This window comes from Myxine glutinosa, chromosome 7 (assembly GCF_964187855.1).
Source record: "Myxine glutinosa chromosome 7, kmMyxGlut1.1, whole genome shotgun sequence".
Taxonomy (NCBI): domain Eukaryota; kingdom Metazoa; phylum Chordata; class Myxini; order Myxiniformes; family Myxinidae; genus Myxine; species Myxine glutinosa.
This window is the reverse complement of record NC_136267.1, coordinates 113862785-113887385: the sequence shown is the minus strand read 5'-3', so window position 1 is coordinate 113887385 and position 24601 is coordinate 113862785. Positions and strand designations below refer to the sequence as shown.

The 24601-nt window shown below is 45.1% G+C and overlaps 1 protein-coding gene across 1 annotated transcript in view; it reads right to left on the bottom strand.

The window, feature by feature from the left end:
• Positions 1-24401, bottom strand: part of LOC137431549 (uncharacterized) — a 39097-nt gene extending 14696 nt beyond the window's left edge. Inside the window, exons 1-3 of the mRNA XM_078782161.1 lie at positions 24291-24401; positions 23765-23875; positions 3221-3303 (exon numbers count right to left, since the gene is read on the bottom strand). Of these exons, the coding sequence (XP_078638287.1) occupies positions 3221-3269 (49 nt within the window). The 5' untranslated portion in view covers positions 3270-3303; positions 23765-23875; positions 24291-24401. The remainder of the gene's footprint in view (positions 1-3220; positions 3304-23764; positions 23876-24290) is intronic.
• Positions 24402-24601: the final 200 nt, after the last annotated feature.

The following is a 24601-nucleotide window of genomic DNA, read 5'->3' as shown; positions in this document are numbered from 1 at the left end:
TAACAACACTGCTGAAATAGGAGTGGCCCTCATCCTCGAGTTCACGGCAAAGGGGTGCACCAAGCACGAGGATCAGCTCCAATACATGATCCAGGTGGCAGAGGATCATCGGTAAGCATACCCGAAGACAGCAAACAAGGTCTCTTCGCTGAAAAATACTGAAATTCAATTCATCCTTAACAAAGTGTATTAGGAAAATGTATTTTTATAAATATAAAACCCAAATTATGTCTTTATATGCTGTAATGTTTTAAATATTAAGAGTGTTAAACCAGACAGATTTCATAGAGTTACTTCCCTTGAAAATAATCAGTACTGGGAAACTAATCCCAGAATATGTAATATGTAGTGTACAAACTTAGGAGTGGATGCACGACCCCTAAATAAACGGCTACTCAAATGAAAATTTGTCTGTGGTGATTTCTCCTTCAGTGGCTTAATTGAGAAAGCGAGCAAAAGAAATGGACCACCTTCAGATTTTCTCCCTTATGCAGTGAAACACCTTAATAAACATGCATAAAGTACATCAAAATGACAACCCCAAATGACCAAATGTTTACCTTGAAACAGGTATTTGTTCGTCCATCAGTGTGCTTTCTATTTTTTAAAGGAAGGAAATAAATTAAATATACTATAGCCATTGCAGGAGGAGGGCTATGTTCTTTGAATTCGATTTTTAAAATTCGATTTATTTTGCTTTCCTTACTCAGAGATGTCCCCACGAAGTATAAAAGGCGTGAATACGGAAGCATTTCCGTTGATCCTGATGCTTAATTATTTTCATTGTACTCGATTCCTGCTGGTTAATTATTTTCATTTTACTCAATAAAGTTACACTTTGGGCACATTCTTTAATATTTTCTTCACTCAATATAATTGTTGGAACAGTAGATAAAAAAAGATTAATGCTTTGGCAATATGGAGGAGGAAAGATAGCCTTGCTGAAAGATGAGTAAAAGATATACACTTAGTTATAAGAATCACTAATGTGTTAAATTTTTCATATTTCACTCCAGATGTCAATACCTATTAAGTGTATGGGATCCGATTGTCAAATTGGGATCCGATTGTCAAATCGGAATCCAGATTTCGGTTATATGCTTTAATTAGTCTGTGAGAGTTGATAGTGTTTCCAAGCCAAGGAATGTTTCAATAGGCTGAAGCAAAATGGCAGCTTAAGAACCCAGCGATGTCATAGTTGGTTTTTTGTTATAAGCACCCTATTAATCATTTTCAAAAATAGTGTTTTAACAAACCCAAACACTCAGTTTTCATTGATGCACTCCTTTGGAGTTCGAGAAGTTTGTATGCAAAATTTGGGGGCCACCAAGTTTCATGGTTTTGGAGTTATGGAGGAGACACACAGACACACACACTCTTTTATTATTATAGATATAGCCATATATAGTGGCCTGCAAAAGTATTCACCCCCTACAAAGTTTTCACATTGTGATGCTACCTGACCTTATTTCATGATGCTTTCAAATCAAACTTAATATATGCAGTCTTCACAAATTATTTCAAAGTGATAAAGCTAAAAAATGCAGATAAAATGTGAATAGTGAATACGTTAGATTAACAGAGGAAATCAAATGATCCTCAGTTGCATAAGTATTCAAACCCCGTTGCCCAATTATATTAATCCTAAATCGCTTTAGGAGCAAATTATTTGTTTGAAAAGTTACAAAATAAGTGTAATATGTTTCACCTGCATGTAATCAGTGGTTTAACTTAAAAATTAAGCTCCCCCACTTATTTAAGGAGTTTTAACGTGCAACTCACTTGGTCAACCAACAAGGCAAACAGGAAGAAGAAGGAGCTTTCCAAACAAGTCAGACAAAGTGGTGGAGAACCACCATTCAGGAGAGGGTTAAGAAGATTTCAAAGTCTCTCATTACCCCTTTCAGTACAGTGAAATCCATCATTAAGAAGTGGAAGCCATATCACACCACCCAGATTCAACATAGATCAGGTCACCAATCCCAACATATCAGCCCGCCAAAGCAGGAAACTGGTTTGCGATGTCATCGTAAATCCAACAATGACTTTGAAAGATCTGCAAGGCTCTATGTCCGAGATGGGGGTCAGTGTTCATCAATCAACAAGATCCTATTCCCTTCACAAAACTGGCAGCTATGGACAGGTGGCAAGAAAGAAGCCATTACTGAAGAAGACGCATCTAAAAGCTCATGGAGTTTGTGAAAAAGAATCGTAATGATAATTAAGGCATGTGAAGAAGCATTTTGTGGTCAGACAAGACAAAAATTGAAAATTTTGGGCTAACTTCAAAGCGATAGTCTGGCACAAGCCTAACAATGCACACCACCCAGTCACACCATCCCCAATGTCAATAATAGTGGTGGCAACATCATGTTATGGAGCTGCTTTTCATCAGCAGGGGCTGGCAAGCTTGTCAGGACAGAAGGGACAATGGACGGTGCAAAGTACAGGAAAATCATTGATGTAAACCTGGTTGAGTCAGCCATGAATGAATATGAAACTGGGTAGGAGATTCACATTTCAGCAGGACAATGATTTTAAAGCACAAAGTTAAAGCCACACTGGAGTGGCTGAATAAGAGGAAAATAAATGTTATTGTGTGGCCCAGTAAAAGTCCTGACTTGAATACAATTGAACATTTACGGCGAGACTTGAAGATTACCGTCCATAGACGATCCCAATCAAACTTGGCAGAACTAGAGCAATTCTCATGTGAAGAATGGGTAAAGATTGCACCATTTCACTGTGAAAAGCTGGAAGAGACCAACCCAAAAAGGCTCATATAGGTCATTGCTGCAAAAGGTGCTTCCACAAAGTACTGATCTAAGGGGCTGAATACTTTTGCAACCAGTAAATTTTGATTTGTACATGTTTTTTGCAGGTATTCCTGCCATGTAACCTTCAACTATAACAATGCTCCATTTGGTCTCTTCAGTTATGAATAAAAAAGTTCATTTGGAAAAGTTGTTTGTACATGATTTGTAATTCGTCTAAATGTGGCATTATTAGTTGGGATGAATAGTTTATCAGTGCACTGTACACAATGGCTTCATTTTATTAAGATGCACTTCCAAACTTCGATGTTTATAGTGGGTGATGGAAAGGGAGAGCCTCAGCTGGACAGGGAATAAAGACAGATCAGAAACACATCAGAAACAGAGGAAGTCATGCATGCTGAGTTTTCACATTCTTACATGAACAAGACAGACAAGAACAAAACCTGAATTTGTGACGTCTTCATCCTGTGACTGTGGTGCTGGCATTTCCATTGGTCGGCAAACTTCAAAACGCAGCCAAGTGTAGCTGTGAACCATTGCAGGGAAGTATAAGCAACATAGCAACATGTCTATAACATAGTTATATGTCTATAACAGTAAAAGAGAAAGTGTGTGTGTGTGTGTGTGTGTGTGTGTGTGTGTGTGTGTGTGTGTCTCCTCCATAACTCTAAAAGCATAAAACCCAGTGGCCCGAATCATTGCATGCATAATGAGGGAACTCCAAGAGAGTGCATGAATGGAAACTGGGTATTTGGGTAAATTTAAACACCCCTTTTGAAGATAATTAACGGGTTGCTCAGCATTTTTAAAAAACAGCCTTACTAAGATGGTGGCACACCATCTTGGTCTGCCTGTTGTCACCTTGCGGTGGTCTTAAGCCACCATTTTGTTTCAGCCTGCTCAACAATGCCTTGACTTGGAACAGGCCGCAACAGTTTCTGTGTGATAAGTGTTTAAAATTATTTTTTCCCACTTTCCTCACTCATATCATCGAATGCCTGATCTTCATACCCATGAATTGCTGTATTCATCATTTTTGCAGGTGCTATTGTTTTCAAATTCGGAGCTTCGAGGGATTTTATCCATTATATTCAACAACGGACTGTCACATACTAATCAAAATATTATAATAGAAATCTGTCTTCAGATTCGAGGATCGTATCTAGTGGCTCAATTACCTGTTAAAATATTGAGTGAAATCGAAAAAAAAAAACGCGATTCTTATAATGAAGCATGTCTACTATAAATGGACGAGTTTTGTGTGTATGTGAGGCATGTGTTTTGTGGAGTTCTACTGGAGCTTTCTCATGTAGAATGTGATACACCGAACAACTCGGTCTCCTGAGTTGATCACTCTAATTAACTACAAAGAATCCGAAAGAATTCCCATGCTTCTAAACGCACACCATGTTGAGGTGTATAGAGCAGTTTAATAGGTCCTTCCATGGCATGGCATTCCAATTACAAGATATATAACAAATATAACAACATTGTAACAAAGCACATATTAATTAATATTAATAACATTAGCAACAATAATAATAGTAGCATCATCTGGCAATAATAATAACGAACGTATAATCCTCCCCTCCCACACCAAATCCCTACCTTGGCCCAGGCATATCTGTGTTTCGTGATATGCAAGCTAATGCTCAAGCAGTATGGTAGGCAGGTATGCTACAAGGCCGTAAGGATCAATGAAAATTTCGTCCAATGGTACAACGGACCCACTAGTTTATTTAAACAAGGCTGTGAGTCTGTGACCATTTCCTTCTCCAAATTTTACGCCAGTTTTTGTTTTTGCATTGATAAAGGTGTTGTGGTGTGTTCCATTACCAACCAGCTTGCTATTGCTTGCCAAGCAGGCTGTTCCATATCAACCGTTGTATTGGCTTACTTGAACATGCTGGCCCAAAAGCCTAATGGATAAATCATCAGCCTCCCAAGCTGGGGATTGTGGGTTCATAATCCAGTCTGGGTTGAATTTTTTTCCCCTTACTTTTTCAAGTCCTTTATATCGTCTTGTACAAGGAGCAAATGCTTTTTGTTCGCATTTAAAACGTAATTATTCTTAAATCTGAATTTCAGCGTCATTATGAGTATTGTATCACATCAAATTGCTTATTGCATGGAGATCAAGAGAGAAGGCGCAAAACGCTCCTTCCTTTTTTTGGGACGGTTTCTCTGTATGCAACTTCAACATGAGGACTGAAAATTCGTTTCTCATCTTCTACTGGTATATTGTATATGTACATATACATATACAGTGCATTCAGAAAGTATTCAGACCCCTTCACTTTTTTCACATTTTGTTATGTTGCGGCCTTATGCTGAAATCGTTTAAATTCATTTTTTCCCTCATCAATCTACACTCAATACCCCATAATGACAAAGAGAAAACAGGATTTTAGAAAGTTTTGCAAATTTATTAAAAAGAAAAAAACTGAAATATCACATTGACATAAGTATTCATACCCTTTGCTATGACACTTGAAATTTAGCTCAGGTGCCTCCCATTTCTCTTGATCATCTTTGACATGTTTCTACACCTTGATTGGAGTCCACCTGTGGTAAATTCAATTGATTGGACATGATTTGGAAAGGCACACACCTGTCTATATAAGGTCTCACAGCTGACAATGCATATCAGAGCAAAAACTAAGCCATGAGGTCGAAGGAACTGCCTGCAGAGCTCAGAGACAGGATTGTGTCGAGACACAGATCTGGGGAAGCCGACAAAAAAGTATCTGCTGCATTGAAGGTTCCCAAGAGCACAGTGGGCTCCATCTATCTATAATTCCACTAATCTCTGTGTGTACGTTTGTTTGTTTGTTTGTTTGTCTGTGACCGCTGTTTCTCGACAACTACCGGTCCGATATACTTGAAACTTGCCAGGTATATTGCTGGGGACCCGAGGATGTGCCTTTTCAAGGTTTTAAATTAATCGCAGAAGTAGTTACCGAGCTATGTCCAAAAAACGATTCAACCAATCAGAGAGCAGCGAGCTATCACGTGTGCCGAACGTGGCGAACACACTCTGCCTCGGATGGCACATTTGAGAGCGTATTCATTTATTTCCCGTCGGCAAACTATGTTGCCGTTAAACTATGTTTTAAAACTAATTAAAACTAATTTGCGATTCATCGTAACTGCGATTTGCGACCTTCCGGACAGTCAAATGAGGACGTCACTTCCGGACTTACGTAGCGGCTAGCGGGCGCCATTTGGAGGAGCTGGGAGGACTCAGTCGTGATAGAGTGAGGCTGAGTGAGTATATCAAGACAAGAACAAGATCTAGAAGGAGGTATGTACGGTGCGATTCATATAATATATTGTTTAGTTATCGTCGATGAGGAATTTGGGGGCCCGATTAACTGCAGCGCCATCCGAGCTGCGGCGTCGGGACGATACATTCATTGTACGGTAACATCACGCACTTACGGGCACGTCCTATATATATAGTACGGGCATGCCCTAGTAATTCTTAAATGGAAGAAGTTTGGAACAACCAGGACTCTTCCTAGAGCTGGCCGCACGGCTAAACTGAGCAATGGGGGAGAAGAGCCTTGGTAAGAGAGGTGACCAAGGACCCGATGGTCACTCTGGCTGAGCTCCAGAGATCCTGTGTGGAGATGGGAGAAACTTCCAGAAGGACAACCATCACTGCAACACTCCACCGATCTGGGCTTTATGGCAGAGTGGCCAGACGGAAGCCTCTCCTCAGTGAATGACACATGAAAGCCCGCTTGAAGTTTGCAAAAAAGCACCTAAAGGACTCTCAGACTGTGAGAAACAAGATTCTGTGGTCTGATGAAACCCTGATTGAACTGTTTGGCTTCCGTCTGTACTTGACGCGTGTGTCATACCCCTGAAGCCCCAGTATCATCCGTTGCAGTCGGGGTGAGGCAGCAGTGAGGTTTTTCAAGCTGATCATTTCCAGGGGCTTGTGGTCACTCTCGACAACGAAGGGCCGACCGTATAGGTAAGTGTGGAAGTGTTTGCACCTGAACATGACGGCTAGCATCTCGCGCTCAATGTTGGCATACCGTTGCTCCACCTCGGAAAGGCTCTTTGACGCGAAGGCGATGGGCTTGTTATCTTGCATAGGCAAGCCCCAAGGCCTTTTGTGGAGGCAACGACCTGTAGTATTGTCCATTTGTGTGGGTCAAAGTAGGTTAGGCAGGTCTCTTGGCAGATGGTGTCCTTGACCTTTTCGAAAGCCTGGCTGTGGCTGGCTGTCCGTTCTAGTTGCTCTGATTTCACCAGTTCCCAAAGGGGGGCTGTTAGGTCAGACAGCTTTGGTATAAAGGGACCCATGTACGTAATGATACCAAGTGCCCCTACGAAGTTCGCAGAGGTTTTTCGGGTCCGGTAAGCTCTAGATTGCGTCCACTTTTCCTGGGTCTGGGTGGGCACCTTGTTGGTCAAAGATGAGACCAAAAAACATGAATCTGTGGCTTTTTGATGCTGCACTTGTCGCTGTTGAACTGCAGGCCGAATCTGGCAGCTGTTTTCATGAAGTGGTGAAGGTTTCGGTCATTTTCTTGCTCTGTTTTGACGTAAACGGCAACATCATCAGTAATGCCGATGACAGGTGGGCATTGCTCAAGAATTTGGTCCATCTTGGCTTGGAAGACTTCCTGGGACATCACCAGTCCAAACGGCATTCGCCGGAAGCAGTAACGACCATATGGGGAGTTGAAGGTTGTGAGCAACTGGGAGGGATGATCGAGCTTGATTGACCAGTACCCATTTTGGCATCCAGCTTGAAGAAAACCATTGAGCCTGAAAACTTGTGCATCAGCTCTTTAAGCGTGGGAGTATGGTGGTGGCACCTCTTGATGGCATGGTTCAAGTCCTTCGGGTCCAGGCAGAGCCTAAGTTTGCCATTTGCTTTCTGCACATAGGTGAGGCTACTGACCCAGTCTGTAGGCTCGTCGACCTTCCGTATGATGCCCTGTCTCAACATTATGTCCAGTTCTGACCTTACTTCGTCAATCATCTGGATGGGGCATCAACGTGGTGCGTGTATTACAGGGGGCACATTGGGGTCTACTACGATGTGATACTGGCCTGGAAAGTTTCCAATGTTGTCAAATTGGTCCGGATACGTGCCTAGCAGGTCGCCCAGCGTCTTAACTGGCTTATCGCCCGTGCAGTTCTCCTTCATCGAGCAGTGCAGGGTGAGGAGTTCAAGGTCCCTACAGGTTGTCAGGCCGAGGATTGCGGGGCCAGCGGCCTTGACTATGAAGAACTCAGCATCGACCCACTGGGTATTCCTTTTCTTGCAGGGGACCACAAGGGTGCCAAATTTCCGAATTTCCAAGCCATTGTAGGCCGTTAGTATTGTCTGGGGTTTCCCCTGAATATGGCCAGGTACCGGCAGCCCAGAGGAGTCCACATTTTGGGGATACATTTGTCTGTATATCCGAAGGGGCAAGGTATTGCCCTCTGCCCCAGTATCGACCTTGACTCTCAGGGAGTGAACGCCAGCTCGGCCCAGTTAGTGAAATGGCCAAGTCAGTGAAAATCTCTCGCCGGGAATCCACGGTCTGGCTGTGGATTTTGATGGTGGTGAAGCTCAACGTGTCGCAGTCCCTGTCGGGCTCTTCATCTCTCCCCAGGGTGTGGATGGGCTTTCGGGCGAAGGATTTGTGCCCTCTGATGTCTGGGCGGCTTGTCTCCCGGCCTTGTTATTGCCTCGATCTTGAGAGACTCTGGGCGGCTTGTCTCCCAGCCTTGTTATTGCCTCGATCTTGAGAGACAGACGGCCTTCCAGTGGTTTGCTTTCCGCATGCCTCATAGGTTGAGCCCCATGCTGGGCATCGGTGTCGGGGCTGGGGTGGATGTTGTCTTCAACAGAAACGGCACTCTTTTGGTTGGTACCCAATGGTGTAGACAAAATTGGTTGCCTGTTGGGTCTGGGTAAACTGCTGCATGCAAGTGACAGAGGCCTCATGTGCCCGACTTATTTCCAGGGCTTGATCCAGCGTGAGAGAGTCATCCTTCGCAAGGAGCTCTTTCTGTGGCTCCTGATACCGTGTCCCCACAATGAGCTATGCTATTATGCGCACGTCCGCCTCGGGGATCTTGAACTTGCATTTGCTAGCTTACAGGCGGCATCTGGAGATGAAATTGTCCATAGTTTCATCGTCGCCCTGCTTAAATCATTGTAAGCAGAAACGAGCCACACGGTAATTTGCTTGGGGTTTCAGCTCAGCTTCAAAACGCTGCCAAATAATCGCTGGCATCACAGTGTTAGGCCTTGTGCCGTTGGGGTTCTCAAGGCCCCACGAACCGCAACGTCGCAGGCCTTCCTCACCTGATAGCAGGAGAATGTGGTCGACTTGTTTGTCACCTGCTACATCCTTCACAGAAAAGTACAGCTGGGTACGCTTTCTGAATAGCTCGAAGGCTTCACCGAGGTTGGTGCTGGTCCAACCCATGCACGGCATCATGGGTGCGTCCGCCATTGTGAGCTTGGCTACGAATCCCTAGATGGGGTTCCAATGGGGTTAGTGGGTTCGCCTTTCGCTACCACCATGTAATAAGATGAATCCAAGTCTCAACTTAGGAGATGACCAGTTTTAATGAACAGCACAGCAAACAACGTCACTCGGCCTCGTATATCCCATCCGGCCTCTCCAGCCCCCACTCCTTCGCTTAGGCCACGCCCTCCGCTCACATATTCATATGACAGCATGTCGGCCTGAACTTTATACTTTCATCCATCGAGCAGTTATTACAAAGGAGGGGTCCAAAGAGCAGGAGGACAAATCTACCCTACGCAGAGTGCTTTGACCTCAGCGTTTCCCAAGTAAAAAAGGAAATTGTAATACCCTCTGCCACCACCACTTGGTGGCGCTACATGGTTTACATGGAAAATGTATGCCCCAGCCCATTCTCCCCCCCCATGCACCCATCCTCCCATAGAGAAAAGAAGGCACATTCCATAGCTTATAGTAAAATGTCGAACAATAGAAAAGAAGGGGCATTCAAAAATGTTTGTGCTGGACTACCCTTGTGTTCTAAGGAGGAACCAAGTAATGCTCAAGAAAAGTTCATATAAAGGGGCTCCAATTTGATTCATACAGCTGCAAGACGAAGTAAATGTATTTTATTTGCCACATGTAGGGCGCCCCTTTCTATGCCCTTTATAGAAAGGGGCCTTTTCTATGCCCCTGGAATTTTACCCAAGAATGTCCCTTCTTTTCTATAGTTTGCCACATGGCACATCTATATAAATAAAGGAGGAGTGTCTGTGTGTGTGTGTGTGTGTGTGTGTGTGTGTGTCTGTCTGGATGTCCGCTTATAACTCAAGAACTACACATCGGAGAAACGTTTTAGACACAGATTCGGATTCAGCATAAAATTCCGGTGGTTATAGGCTACTTTATATTTTAATGGTTTAAAAAACCGGGCCTCATTTGTAATTGTGCATTTGACAAGTGAACATCAGGTAAAAGTTCAAACTGATCAATACTCTGACGAGGGCATGGCCCCATCAACGTGTCACGAAGGGAGGTGCCGGTGAACCCTCGCGACCAGTCAGGGCCGAGACGTGCTCACCGGTAGGCGGAGCGAAGTGCGCGCGGGTTGATTTGCAAGGCGCGTGATATAAGCGCCGCCGCGGACTACTTCAACAGATGAGCCAGGAAGAGAAAAGGAGTCGACCACCAAGGCAGAAAGAGATGAGCGGGAGACGAGGCAGATGAGACGAGAGAGAGAGAGTCGGTCCGCTACCACGACGACACGGACCGCGCTGATGATGCTGGCAAGATATTCTTCCTCGATGCTCCTGGCGGGACAGGAAAAACATTCCTCATTAATATCATCCTGGCCAAGGTTCGTCAAAAGTCGGAAATTTCTCTGGCTGTGGCCTCAAGTGGAATTGCAGCTACACTTCTTGAAGGAGGAAGGACAGCACTCTCAACTTTCAAACTGCCTTTGGATTTGACCAAGCAAGACACCCCAACCTGCAACATTAGCAAGAATTCAGCAAACGCCAAGATCCTTCAACAGTGCAAAATCATCATCTGGGATGAGGCTACTATGAACCACAAGCAGGCATTCGAAGCAGTGAACAGAACACTCCAAGATATTCGCAACAACAAGAAAATCATGGGTGGTGTGACAACTGTTCTGGCTGGAGACTTTCGTCAGACTCTCCCAGTCATCCAACGGGGCACAAGAGCAGATCAAGTCAAGGCCTGTATCAAGTCTTCTTATCTCCTCTGGCCACATGTGCAAAGACTTACCCTGAATACCAACATGAGAGTCCACCTTCTTGGTGACAACACTGCAGGGGAGTTCTCAAGCCAGCTTTTGAAAGTTGTCAATGGCCTATACCCTCAAGATGCATCAGAACAAATAACTCTACCATTTGGACAGTTTGTTGAAACAAAAGATGACTTGATCAAGAAGGCCTTTCCCAATATGGAGACCCAGTTCCAGGACTCATCATGGCTTGCCGAAAGAGCCATTTTGGCCCCCAAGAACAATGCTGTTCAAGAGATCAACAATTTGCTCCTCCACCAACTTCCCGGTCATGAAAGAAATTATGATTCTCTTGACAAATTTACAGATGAAGAACAGGCAGTAAACTTCCCAACTGAGTTTCTCAACAGTCTTCAGCCTCAAGGACTCCCAACACACAGGTTGATTCTCAAGGTGGGAGCACCAATCATGCATCTAAGGAATCTTGATCCACCAAAGCTGTGTAATGGAACACGATTGACAATCCAGCAAATGATGCCGCATGTCCTAGAGGCAACCATCCTCTCAGGACAATACAGAGGAGAGAAAGTATTCATTCCAAGGATACCACTTATTCCACCTGACCTTCCATTCTCCTTCAAGAGGTTTCAGTTCCCCATCAGGCTATGTTTTGCTATGTCCATCAACAGGGCGCATGGGCAATCAATGAAGGTTGTAGGCCTGAACTTCACAGAACAAGTGTTTGCCCATGGCCAGCTGTACGTGGGCTGCTCGAGGGTTGGAAAACCAAGCAATCTTTATGTCTTGGCACCAGAAATGTTGTATACCCAGAGGTTTTGAGAAATTGAAAATTGAAAAAACGTCATGTAGGAAATGTACTGTGATATTGCTCTAAAATATACATGTTCTTTTCATCATATTGTTACGCAACCGCAATTAACACCACAGTTGCGGATGGCTGATTGCGAGGCTTTACACTCCCGAGGCGAAAACTCAATGGCGGATTCCAAATCAACACAAAGTTAAACGCGCGGAATGGCGGACACAGCAAGCTCCGCAGCCTTATCTATTAAAATCCAACAGGAAACTGCGTTCAGATATATATAGAAAATAATATAAGGATTTATTATTGAAAAGTAATAACAGTGAAAAAAGCACGCGCCGGTAATACTAATCTATCTATAATTCCAGTAATCTCTGTGTGTGTGTGTATGTGTGTGTCTGTGTGTGTGTATGCGACCGCTGTTTCTCGACAACTACCGGTCCGATATACTTGAAACTTGCCAGGTATATTGCTGGGGACCCGAGGATGTGCCTTTTCAAGGTTTCATATTAATCGGACAAGTAGTTACCGAGCTATGGCGATTTCTTTACCAAACTCCGCAAGCCGTTCGCTTTGGACCAAACCATTGCATGTAAATAGAGGGGGGGGGGGGGGGGGGGATTGTCACCGTACTCGCAAGCCGTTCGCTTTGGACCAAACCATTTCATGTAAATAGAGGGGGGGATTGTCACCGTACTCGCAAGCCGTTCGCTTTGGACCAAACCATTTCATGTAAATAGAGGGGGGGGATTGTCACCGTACTCGCAAGCCGTTCGCTTTGGACCAAACCATTTCATGTAAATAGAGGGGGGGGGGATATAATTTTAGATATAGATATAGTACGGGCATGCCCTAGTAACTCTAATAAGCCTAAATTGGGATCCCACGCACAACAGATTTCAAACACGATACGAGGGAGATGAATACGAAAATAACACGTCTTTTAGTTTTATGCAAAGTGTATTCGCGGGTACGGCCTTATCTCGTCCTTGTCGTCTTGGTGGCCGCCGTCCAACACCCGGCTCCTTTCGTCCCGCGGCACGCCTCGCTCCAAGTTCCACGGCCCCGAGCACCACCAGGCCTCGTCGGTTCAACGGCACACCCACACCACGAGCTCCCTTGCTCCAAAGGTCCCACGCAGGGCTGCACAAAGCAAACGACTCCACTTGACTCGACTCTCTGCGGGAGTGCTGGCGCGGGAGTGCTGGCAACCAACTGCCAAGTGCCAAGTGCCAGCTGCCAACTCCTCAGTGCCAACTCTCAGTGCCAACTCCCTATGCCAACTCTCAGTGCCAACTCTCAGTGCCAACTCTCCGTGCCAACTCTCCGTGCCAACTCTCCGTGCCAACTCTCCCAAAAGGCGTCCGACCGTCGCTAATATCTCTGGCCGATGACGTCACATTGGCGCACTCCTCAGCCAATCAAAAGCCTCCCAACTCGCCGGTTCGCCCAGGTCACGCCCTCTGCGGCATCACTCCACTCTCCCGTCCCCGACCCCCGCGGTCCTTGTGTTATAACACGTGCCAGGCGAGGTTTGTAGGCCTTGGAGGTGTAAACGGTGGCGGCCAATTGTGGCGGTGGTTTTGGCCTGGTTTCCTGTCCGTTTGTTCCGAAGTCATTGTCAGGGAAAGGAATTATTTAATGTTGCGCTAAGGACCTAACTAATGTTTATGTGGTTTGGAGTGCCATAATGGACAAAGGTTTGACTACTAGGTGAAACTCACAGGGGCGTTACCTTTAATCCCTCACTATTTAACACCCGAATCTCCAGGTAGATCCACAATCATACATATTACCCCGACAAACGCCTAAACATCAAGAACTTATTACATGTAGAGTCCCTGTCACGACAGTCGAATACCTACCTATCAGATCTACCTCGCTCTAGATGTTGCTCTACCAAAATTCATAACAATATATTTGTCTTATTCTTATTCAACCCGGGCGAAGCCGGGTACCTCAGCTAGTCCCATATAAAGGGGCCTTTTCTATGCCCCTGGAATTCTTCACAAGATACATTTTAAATACGAACAAAATGCATTTGTTCATCATACAAGACTATTCATGACAAAATAAAAGACTTGAATAAGTAAGGGGGAAAAAAATTCAACCCAGACAGGATTTCAACCTACAATCCCCAGTTTGGGAGTCTGATGCTTTATCCATTAGGTCATTGAGCCAGCATGTTACAACTTAAAATATATATCTTTTAAAGGGGTATAAAGTGTGTGTATACAGTGCATTCAGAAAGTATTCAGACCCCTTCACCTTTTTCACATTTTGTTATGTTGCAGCCTTAGGCCGAGAAAAATATATTTCCGGTCTGTGGTCAGCGCGCGCATCGATTTTGACCCTGCGCGTCAACAATTTTTTTTCTTTTTAATTTCCAACAGTACCTACAACAGCGCGCGCCTGTTGTTGCCGGCGTGCTATCTCGGGAAATACGGGTCTGTGAGGGTCGCCATTGGTTCTCCCCTACAAAACTACGTTTAGTCTGTCAAAATCCAACCAGCCGTTCCAAAGATATGAGTAGTTTTGTGTGCCGTGACGTCATGAATCCAATCGGCTAGATATTGTCATTTATTGAAACGAAGACGTTCTTTGTCGGGTTCGTGTGAAGCAACCAGAAGGCCTAGAGAGCTGCGGGTGGTCTCGTTAGTTAGGCCTGGATCCTATCTCGTCTGTCATGAAGTTGTAAGTGTCTGTGATAATCTGGTGGACTGGGAGAAGAGATCGTGGGAGGCCATCGGCCTGTTAAACCACTTGCGCATGCGCAGTGTTGACGCGATCGACGCATTGGAATGTTTGACGGTACGGCGAGGCGATCTCGAGAACGAAATGACAGTCTATAATATGCTTGAAGAACTTAATGATTTTCAGAATAAATACATTTTAAAATAACTTAAGCTTGTGTTCATTATTTACAAAAAGGCCTACCAGTCCCATTGGCTGACTTTAATTTCTCTCTGGACGGCGCCACGGCAGATGAGGAGGACCGCAATGCATGAGGACACAAAAAATAACACTTTTATATATGCAATCCATGCTTTTCGAAAAAAAGAAAGAAAAAAAAAACCGCATCACCGCATAAATTCTGGAACTTTGGTCTGACCAGAGACCAGCAATATATTTTTTTCGGCCTTATGCTGAAATCGTTTAAATTCATTTTTTCCCTCATCAATCTACACTCAATACCCCATAATGACAGAGTGAAAACATGATTTTAAAAAGTTTTGCAAATTTATTAAAAAGAAAAAATTGAAATATCACATTGACATAAGTAATCATACCCTTTGCTATGACACTTGAAATTTAGCTCAGGTGCCTCCCATTTCTCTTGATCATCTTTGAGATGGGTAAAAAGCTGGCAAAGGCATGCTCCTAGCCGATGGACTGTCTCGCTTGCTGGCACCAACGTAAGCACCAACTATCCAGCTTGACATTAAAGTGGAGCACCTCCAATTCAGCCATCAGAAGACGCAGCAAGTACAGCAAGCAACAGACGCAGATGCCCTCCTAACCACGCTCAGGAGAGTCATCATGACTGGTTGGCTGGAAAGGCGCCAGGATCTGCCCAGTGAACTGAGGCCATACTGGAATTATCGCGATAAGCTGAGTGTTGAAGAAGGTGTCATGTGGAAGGGGGGCCGGCTCCTTATCCCTGCCAGTTTACAACATGAAACCCTCAGAAAGCTACATGAGGGCTACCTCGGTATCCTCAAAACGCAACTCAGAGCATACAATTGGGTGTTCTGGCCCTAGGTGAACGAGGACATTGAAAACTGGATTGGCTCCTGCCACATCTGCCAGACCCATCAGCGTCGGCAGTCCCAGGAACCAATGATCCCACATGAGATCCCGACCAGGCCATGGCAAACACTGGCTGCAGACTTATTCCACCTAGATGGACATGACTACCTCCTGCTCGCTGATGTGTACTCCAGGTTCCCCATTGTTCGAAAACTTCCAACAGGGGCAACGAGTAACGACGTAATTGGTATTCTGCGGCTGGTATTTTCAGAGCAGGGCATTCCAGAGACTCTCATGAGCGACAATGGAGGCCATTTTAGCAGCCGCGCTTTAAAAAAAATTGCTGAGGACTGGAGCTTCAACCTACGTACTTCAAGCCCACATTACCCGCAATCAAACGGCTTCATAGAACACCAAGTGCAAACCATAAAGAACACTCTACACAAAACAGAGCTCTTTGGTGCTGACCCACACATGGCCCTCCTCATTTTGAGGACCACGCCCATCGACAGCCACCTCGTATCACCTGCTGAGCTACTGAATCAGAGCAAAATGAAATCCAACCTGCCTACCAAGGTGCCAAACATAGCACCGAATCGGGACTCAACCCTAGAGGCACTTGAACGTCGGCTAGCATCCCAAAAAGAATACTTTGACTGCTGGGCTGGCCCTGATCTTGGGCCACTTCACCCGGGCCAACAAGTTCGGGTTCTCGAGGAGGCTGGGCGGTCCCACACTTGGGAACCAGCAATTGTGTCCACCACCCGCCTCGAACCCAGGTCGTACAAAGTCGTCACGGAAACAGGAAACACCCTGAGGCGGAATCGCCACCACCGACCCACTCAAAACACCCAGCAAAGGCGGCCGGAGCCCGAGATGTTCCAGAATTCCCTCGGATATACCGATGTTGATCATGCCATTGCCAAGGGACAACTGGGTGCTGATGAGGAGCCACCATCATCTACACATAACCAAGTGCCTTCCACACCACCAGCATCCCAAACGCGATCTGGTCGCACGGTCAGACGGCCTATCAGGCTGGACATTTGATTCCTCGTGGTCTAGCTAATGTAAATATGTGGTTAGACAGCCATCCTGAACTGCAATGCATTTCATCCGGTAATACTGTGATTTTATTTTTTGTTTGTTTCTCTCTCTCCTTATGATTCCAGCCCATTTGATGCTCTGTATGAACTTTTCAAAAAAAAAAATTTGGAGAAAGGGGGATGTCATATGAATATGTGAGCGGAGGGCGTGGCCTAGGCGAAGGAGTGGGGGCTGGAGAGTCCGGATGGGATATACGAGGCCGAGTGACTTTGCTTGCTGTGCTGTTCATTAAAACTGGTCATCTCCTTCGTTGAGACTTGGATTCATCTTATTACACATGCCTGCAATGCAGTCCCGCATTGTCATACAATTCGTCGCTGTCATCCGGTCGACTCATTGAAAAAGTTGTGAATTTTTTTTTTTTTGATACACAACATTGTAGTTTTCATCTTTTTGTGTTATCTGCTTTCATCATATTCTGATCTGCTCCAATTTCCCCTCTCTGTGTCTCTTTCTCTCTCTTTCTCTCTCACTCTCACCCTCTCTCACCCTCTGCTGGCCGTTTGTGTGCTGGGCGGGGCAAGATGGCGTACACTCGTGTTCGGGTGTTGTAGCTCTGTGCTCGTGCTGATTTTGTCCTCCCCACGCTTTTGGCTTTCTTGGCTTTTTTCATTGTGCCTTTGTTGTGTCTGTTTACCCTGTCTTCATTATCACCTGTCCCTCACTTCCCTCCCTTGAGACAGAGAGTGAGAGAAGTGCCCAAAGGTAAGAACAGGCCCATTCAGTGCAGTTTACCTGCTCCGTCGGGACTGTATTAATCCTCACTCACTTAAAAAGCACTTTATTAGTTATTCTTTTATTTCGGTCTATTTTTAATGTGTCCTTTCCACCTGGTTAAGGTGGAAAGGTGAAACATCGCCGATATGGCGAATGTTCACGCACGACAGGAAGGTTTTGAAACCCTAACAAGCATTCATGTGCATTCTACCCGAAGGGGTTCCTACTGAGGACATTATCCTTGCTGTAGGAGACGTTATCGGCGATCAAAATGTCCGTGCCACGTCACGGATGAACCAAAAGTCTGTTGTGTTCGTGTCGGACGAAAGTTTCGTACAAGATGTTGTTAGTGCCGGTCTATCATTGCAAGTCGATCATTTCATCACGGTATCTCCGATGGATAAACCAGCAATGAAAATGATTATTTCGAACGTTGCTCCGTTTATTTCTAATGATAAGCTAATGGCTGTTCTGTCCCAGTACAAAAAGGTCATTTCCCGAATCTCGATGATTCCTCTCGGGTACCGTGGTGAACGTGTGTAGCACATGATGAGTTTCTGGAGACAGGTATTCATGGTGCTTCCTGATCGCGGCGACAATACAGGTTTAAATATAACCTTTAAAATATCGGTAGACAACCACGAGTACCAAATGTATGCTTGTGGAGCCTTTGGACACGTCAGTCTTTGAACGGACAACCAAACGGACGGATGGACAACCAGCGACTTCGTCAATGGAGGCATACAAAGAAAACGCCCGACCATGCTCCTTCATGCCCCGACCGTGCTTCCCGACGCCCCGACCGTGCTTCCCGACGCCCCGACCGTGCTTCCCGACGCCCCGACCGTGCTTCCCGATGCCCCGACCGTGCTTCCCGACGCCCGACCGTGCTTCCTGACGCCCCGACCGTGCTTCCTGATGCCCCGACCGTGCTTCCTGATGCCCCGACCGTGCTTCCTGATGCCCCGACCGTACTTACTGATGCCCCGACCGTGCTCCCTCATGGCCCAACCGTGCTTTCTGATGCCCCAACTCTGCTTCATGATGCCCCAGCTGTGCCTCTATCACCTCAGTGTTTTCTGAACCCGGTGAGATGGCACTTAGTGATGTCAACTCTGCTGACGAACCCATGAACGAAGAACTTGTTGTACAAACAAAAAAACGAAGAGCACCATTAACAACTAACCTTCCTAGTTCGGTAAAGAAGGTTTTCTTGGACAGACACACTGTCTCTGAAAAAGAGAACAAAACGGGAACAGAAAATGACGAATGAACCCCAAAGGGGAAATCAAACCATTACCAATCCTTCAGGTTCTGAAAATGAAAGCTGCAACAGTTCAAAGACTGTGGCCATTTTTGATCCTGACAACGGGGATCTGCTGGTCCCTCCTTCAGTAGCTGAGCCAACTGGAGACCAAACTAATCGCTCGATCTTACAAATGGAGATCATAAGCCTGGCCTTGCAGGGATCTAGAACCAATTCTCAAAATGCAAACATAGAGAATAAACACCAGTGTGCTGGTGAGTGTGGACCGCAGCACCCAATAAAATCCCTGAAGGTGCCTTGAGAGAAGTTTGTGACAGCCTAGAGTAATGCCCAAGACCTTGGTGGGACATTATCTGACCTATCAGAGTCCGAAGATGAGGTCGAAGTGACTGAGCTGTCGCAATCGTCAATACCTCAGTCTCAAATATCCCCTCAACTCATTGTGTCGTTTCCTAATGAAACATAGACAGCGGAACATAGTCATTAAAGACCACTTCTCTGATTTGGTGTCATTCATTCACACTGCAAAAGCCATAATGAAAACGCCTGACGGTTTTGACATGACTAAATCACAATATCACAGGCTTCGGAAATTCATCACACGTAGTTTTACACGTAGCGTAGCATCACACGCTACATACGTAGTTTTCCCAGGCACAGACTAACTTCACCAACAAAGAATGAAAACCATAACACTCGCAACTCTAAATATGAACGGTGATGGTGCTAACCACCTCCACCAGGTTCAAGTAAAGAATTTGTTTCAACGTAAAAAGGTAGATGTGATCTTACTACAAGAAACTCACATCACACCTAATGTAGAACATGACTGGCATCAACTTCTTAAAGGCCAATGCTATTTCAGCAATTTGACAGCTTCATCTGCTGAAGTTTTTTTTTATATACTGAAACCAGGCCTGGTATGCGAGTCATGTCATTTTTAGGAAATGATAAAAGGCTGGCTTAGTTCTCTTGAACTAATCAGTCATAACTTTCATTGCACCATTTTCAATGTGTATGCACCATGTGATAACGTAGAACGCAAGTCCTTTTTCACCTCTATGATCAATCAGTTGAGATTGGTCGATTTTGATCATTGTGTGTGTATCGGAGGTGATTTTAATTGCACCTTCGAGCCATCGATATATATAAATTCTAATGAACCCCACCCCGAGTCCCATGTAGATTTATCCCATTTGTTTAACACTGTAGGTCGACTAGATGTTTGGCGGTCACACCACCCTAACGTATCCCAATACACCTGGTGTCGATGCGCCAATAATCGGGTATACTTGGCAAGGCTTGACCAATGGTACATTAACACACCCTTTAAGAATACTGTTGTTTCTTCAAACCTTTTCCCTTCCTTGTTTTCAGACCATCATATGGTAACCCTAGACCTTTCCTTTCCTCAACCCACAAATAGGAACACTTATTGGAAGTTTAATGTTAGAATTCTAAAAGACTGTGTGTTTAAAGAAGCCTTTCGTGTTTTTCTGGGCAAGTCTAGTATCAAAAAAATCCTCCTTTTCTTCATCCCACATATGGTGGGATAACATGAAATCTCAAATTCTGGATTTTTGTCAGTGTTTCCAATCGCGTAGCACAAACGACAAGCACATTACAATGGTCCAGTTGGAATCAGATATTCTACAGTTGGAGAGCAAATTGTCTAATGAAAATAATGACATCAATTACTGGTTACTGCTTGAAAAGAAAGCTCTTTTAAGAAATTTAGTTCAAGAGAACGCAGCCGGTACGTTAATTATACTTAGAATACAGAATGTAAAATTATCAGACACCCAAAACAAGTCTTTCTTTCATTTAGAATCTCTAAGCAACCCATCACGGCAAATTTCTTCCATTTTGGACCCAAGAGCAATGTTGTTGTTAATGAGGGTGATATTAGATTCAGCATTATTAAATTTTATGCAAAACTTTTTGAAGAGCAGACTGTTTGTAATGATACAATGATGGATTTAACCTCTCACTTCCTCTTCCTAACTGAGGCTCAACGGTTGGAGCTAGATGCACCAATCACCCCCCCCCCCCCCTGAGCTAACATGTGCTCTTGTGCCATGAGTTCTGGGAAAGCTCCGGGTATCGACGGTCTACCTCCCGAATTCTTACTGACCTTTAGGGACCTTTCAAGCCCCGAGTTGCTGAATGTTTTGGAAGCTTCCTTACAGACTGGTAAAATGCCGCTGAGTTTTAGAAGAGCCATAGTATGCTTGCTCCCAAAAACTGGAGATCCCCTGCTTATGGCGAACTGGCGACCGATCTCCCTGCTGTGCATGGACTACAAGCTTTTTTCAAAAGTACTGGCTAATCGATTTTAAAAGGTTATTGGTGATCTGGTATTACCAGAACAGAGTTACTGTGTTTCTGGAAGATCCATCCATGATAATATTTCTTTAATCAGAGATCTCATTGATGGTAACAGTGTGCAAAAAGATTTTGGAATGATGTCGCTTGATCTTGAAAAGGCATTTGACAGTATTGGCCATAAGTTTATGCATCAGGTATTCGAGGCATGCGACCTCGTAGCAAACTTTCGATCCTACATTTCCTTGCTATACACAGACATATTTAGTTTAATTAAGATTAATAATGTGTTGGCTCCCCCCATCAAGGTTCGGAGAGGGGTAAGGCAAGGTTGCCCAGTCTCTGATTTATTGTTTGCCCTTTCTTTAGAGCCCCTTCTCAATACACAACACAACAACATGCATTTTAAAGGCCATTTTCCCTGCTAGAGCGGGGGTTAGCCTTGCGGGCCCCATGACCTCGTGGGGCCCTGTTTGAGGCAATGTTTTTAAGGCCAGATGCCCTTCCTGACACCAACCCTTAGTCGCCTCTTACGATGCATGCGCAGGGATACGGTGTACCTATTCTAAATCGGGGTACACACCGGATCATTCATCCCAGCAAGCTGGTACTCAGTTTGCCGACCTCAGAAGGATGACAGGCTGAGTCAACCGCCATGGTGTTAATTCAGCGATCGACCGGGATTCGAACTCAGGATCCTAGGATCCCAAGCCGGCACCCTAACCGCTAAGCCAACACCAGCCAGTGCCAACACCAGGCCAACGCTCCATAAGTATTGGAACAGTGAAGTCAAATTTGTTATTATTGCTACATACTCAAGAAATTTGGATTTGAGATCAAAAGATGAATACGAGGCAAGAGTACAGAGAAGGACAACTTTTATTTATTGCGGCATTTTAACGTATTGTTGCGGATATGAGGATTGCATTTTTTTGATTGTGTGTATTGTAGTGGTAAATTGTTGTGTAACATTGGTTGGATATGGCCCCTCCTGCCTCCAGAGTTGTGTAAAGGTAAAAAGGGCGTCCCGGTAGTTATTCCATGAAACACCACATTGCAGGACCCGATAAAACCCTTGTTCAGTAGCTTATATCTTATTATGTGTTTTAGAGTAAGGCCTTGTCTTCCATTAGAATGACACTCCATTGCACCGAATCAATTAAGAATAGCTCCCCTTCAATCATTCCATTTCCCAGCCAAACTCTCCATCTGTGGGTAAAGCAGTTCACAAGCGTGGGATGCACGCCCTCTCATTTCGCTGCGATAGTGAATATGTGCTCCATGCTCTGTTTGAACAGGAGGGGCGGGGTCGCCAGGGAGAGGCAAGCCCAGGGAGCGCCACGAAGGGCGGGGCTGTTCAGCCCCATGCCCAAATAAGGAGACAAGCCCGTGGGATTACCATACAAGGTCACGAAACAGAGCACGGGGGAGAGGGCGGTACCGAAACCGTGGAGGGCGTGTCAGTCCCGCGCTGGAGAGAAGTGAGAGGAAGGGAATACGAGCTGAGCTGCGTGGAGAGGTACACGACAAAGAAAGGGTCCAAGAGAAAGCAGAGGAACTTTTACGAACGAGTTGCAAAGAGATACGGCAGATGAGTCCAGCCCCGTTTCAACCAGCGAGTGACCCTGCCGGCGTGCGCTGTAAAGCCGAATACAAGGAGCTGCCGGCGTGCGCTGTAAAGCGGATTTCAAGGAGCTGCCGGCGTGCGCTGTAAAGCGGAATACAAGGAGCTGCCGGCGTGCGCTGTAAAGCCGAATACCAGGAGCTGCCGGCGTGCGCTGTAAAGCGGATTACCAGGAGCTGCCGGCGTGCGCTGTAAAGCGGTTTACAAGGAGCTGCCGGCTCCCCGTTTCCCGCCCGGAGTGGACCTGCTCGCTGTGCCCTGTGATCCCACCTGCTCATCCTTTCCAGCCATTCCTGCCTGCAAGTTCCCCATTTGCGTACGTGAGTTTGTTTTGTTCGTGCTGTCCTGGGTAGTAACTAAGTCTGTATAAGCTAGTAATTTTCACTGTGTCACCTGCGTTTTCATGTCCGCTGTAAATACCCGTGACTGCTCTTTTTGCTTATGTGTGTAAATAATAATAAACCCCGTTACTCTTCTGTACGTCTTCTTCTTCCTCTTTGCATTCGTCGTCTTAGTCTTTTCCACATTGAGTATCTGTGGCGCGATACGGCCAACGTTTGGGTGAATCGGGTTTAGTCGGGGAACAACTGTTCGGTCGCGGAGCCTCCGCTCGGCAAATATAACATCCTTAACCGCGGACCGTAACAGTATGTTTGATATATGTTTTACCAGTGCAAAACAATAGTACTTATGTTCAGTCACCCCATTTTAGGTAAGCATAAGTATTGGAACAAATGACTGGCAGGTGTTTCTTATTGCTCAGGAATTTCTTGTTGCATTGATTGTTCACACATAAAATAGCTGTGAATGTCTAGCCTTGGTTTTTGCCTTTGCTTTTGCCTTGGGAATCTGTCTTTAGAGTCAGGAGGCATAAATCAACATGAAGACCAGAGAACTGTCTATGAATGTAAAGCAAGCAATTTGAAAGCTGAAAGAACAGAATAATTCAATTAGAACCATAGCACAAAAAGTGGGCACAACAAATACAACAATTTGGAATGTCTTGAAAAAGAAAGAAACCACTTGTGTACATTAGCAATAGAAAACAGCTAGGTTGGCCAAGGAAATCAAGTAGAGATGGGCAGTTGATGAAAACAACTGCAGATAAATGCATAAAGGAGGCGTTGTATGGGTGACTAATTGATGCAAAACGTTACCCGGTACATTTGCGTGCACCCGGGCAGCTCTGGATGAGATGTTGGATTGTTGGATGAGAGAAGCCAAAGAAATCTGCACCGACTGTTGTTACACCTGGCAGCGTCTTGCCTCTAAAGGGCACATTTCACACACAATGCGTGCTCACTGTTTAGTCTCTTCGTCATAGCTAAAAACCTGGTAAAAGGCATCAAAACACCCAAATTTTGGTGATAAAACAGAGTATAGGTTTGCAATAGGAACCTAGTCATCTCACAACTCCCTTCTAAACAAATACTGCCCATCTCCACAAATGATACAGCACAATCTGCAAGCCAGATATAACATCTCCCAAGTGTTGAAGAAAAGCCTAAAGGATATGTCAACTACACATGAGGCACATTTCCAATACTGGAAGTAACACCAGTTGTTGGTACAATATAATAATTACGATTTCTATAAATAAAAAAAATTAAATATCGCAATATTAAATGTCAACAAAGCCCCCCATTTCAGGTTCAACAACTGTGAAACTCAATAAAAGTTTACCGAGATGAATGCAGGGAACGCAGCAGGCTTGCGAGGCATGCTGCTGCAGACGAGGCAACAAATGGGTTTTGAGGAGTGTCTTCAGGAACAATCTCAAACTGCACAAATGAAAAGAAAGGGATGACAGGATTTGGGGGCCAGTTGTGATTTTGGCTTGTGATCTTTTGTCACCTACCGCTACCCATCTGTTTGCAGGTTGCTGTTTCCTTCCCTCTTATGTCTCCCCGTCCGTTCATTGTCCCACTGTTCTCAAGCTCTTCCATAAACCAAGAAGCCTGAAACTATATATACCAAAAAAACCTGACTTGTAC